At 56.9% G+C, this 408-nt stretch overlaps 1 protein-coding gene across 1 annotated transcript; it reads left to right on the top strand.

Moving 5' to 3' along the window:
* LOC149844737 (calcium-transporting ATPase 1, endoplasmic reticulum-type-like) lies at window positions 1-408 on the top strand. Its single transcript, XM_089986124.1, has one exon. The coding sequence runs from the start codon at window positions 1-3 to the stop codon at window positions 406-408; it is 408 nt and encodes a 135-aa protein (XP_089842250.1).

Here is a 408-nt window from a genome sequence, read left to right as displayed (position 1 = left end):
ATGAGAGAGAGAAGGGTGGTGGTGGTGGAGTTTCTTGGAGGCGACCCCTTCTCGATGTGGGCGAGGGACGAGGCCAAGAGTGAGGCACACTACAAGGTGAGTGCTGAGCGGGGGCTATCCTGGGAGGAGGCAGACCACCGTCGGGCGATCTATGGCCCCAATGAGCTTGAGCGCCACAGTGAGCTTTTGGTGTGGCGCTTGATCCTGGACCAGTTCGAGGACACGTTGGTGTGGATCTTGCTGGTCGCCACTGTCGCTTTGTTCATGCTGACATGGTACGTCGAAGAGAGGGGAGAGATGGACATCACAACCTTAGTGAAGCAGCTGGTCATCTTCCTCGTCCTCATCGACGAGAGCATCACTAAGAATAAGATGCACCACCTGTGGGTGGTCAGTGGCCTCCCATGA

This window comes from Nuphar pumila, chromosome 2, assembly GCF_984573655.1.
Source record: "Nuphar pumila chromosome 2, dmNupPumi1.hap1.1, whole genome shotgun sequence".
Classification (NCBI taxonomy): Eukaryota; Viridiplantae; Streptophyta; class Magnoliopsida; order Nymphaeales; family Nymphaeaceae; genus Nuphar; species Nuphar pumila.
Note: the sequence above shows the minus strand (reverse complement) of the source record. Positions and strands in the feature narration are given on the sequence as shown.

Coding starts and splice junctions, on each gene's coding strand:
- LOC149844737 (XM_089986124.1), top strand. CDS start 1: ATGAGAGAGAGAAGGGTGGTGGTGGTGGAGTTTCTTGGAGGCGACCCC.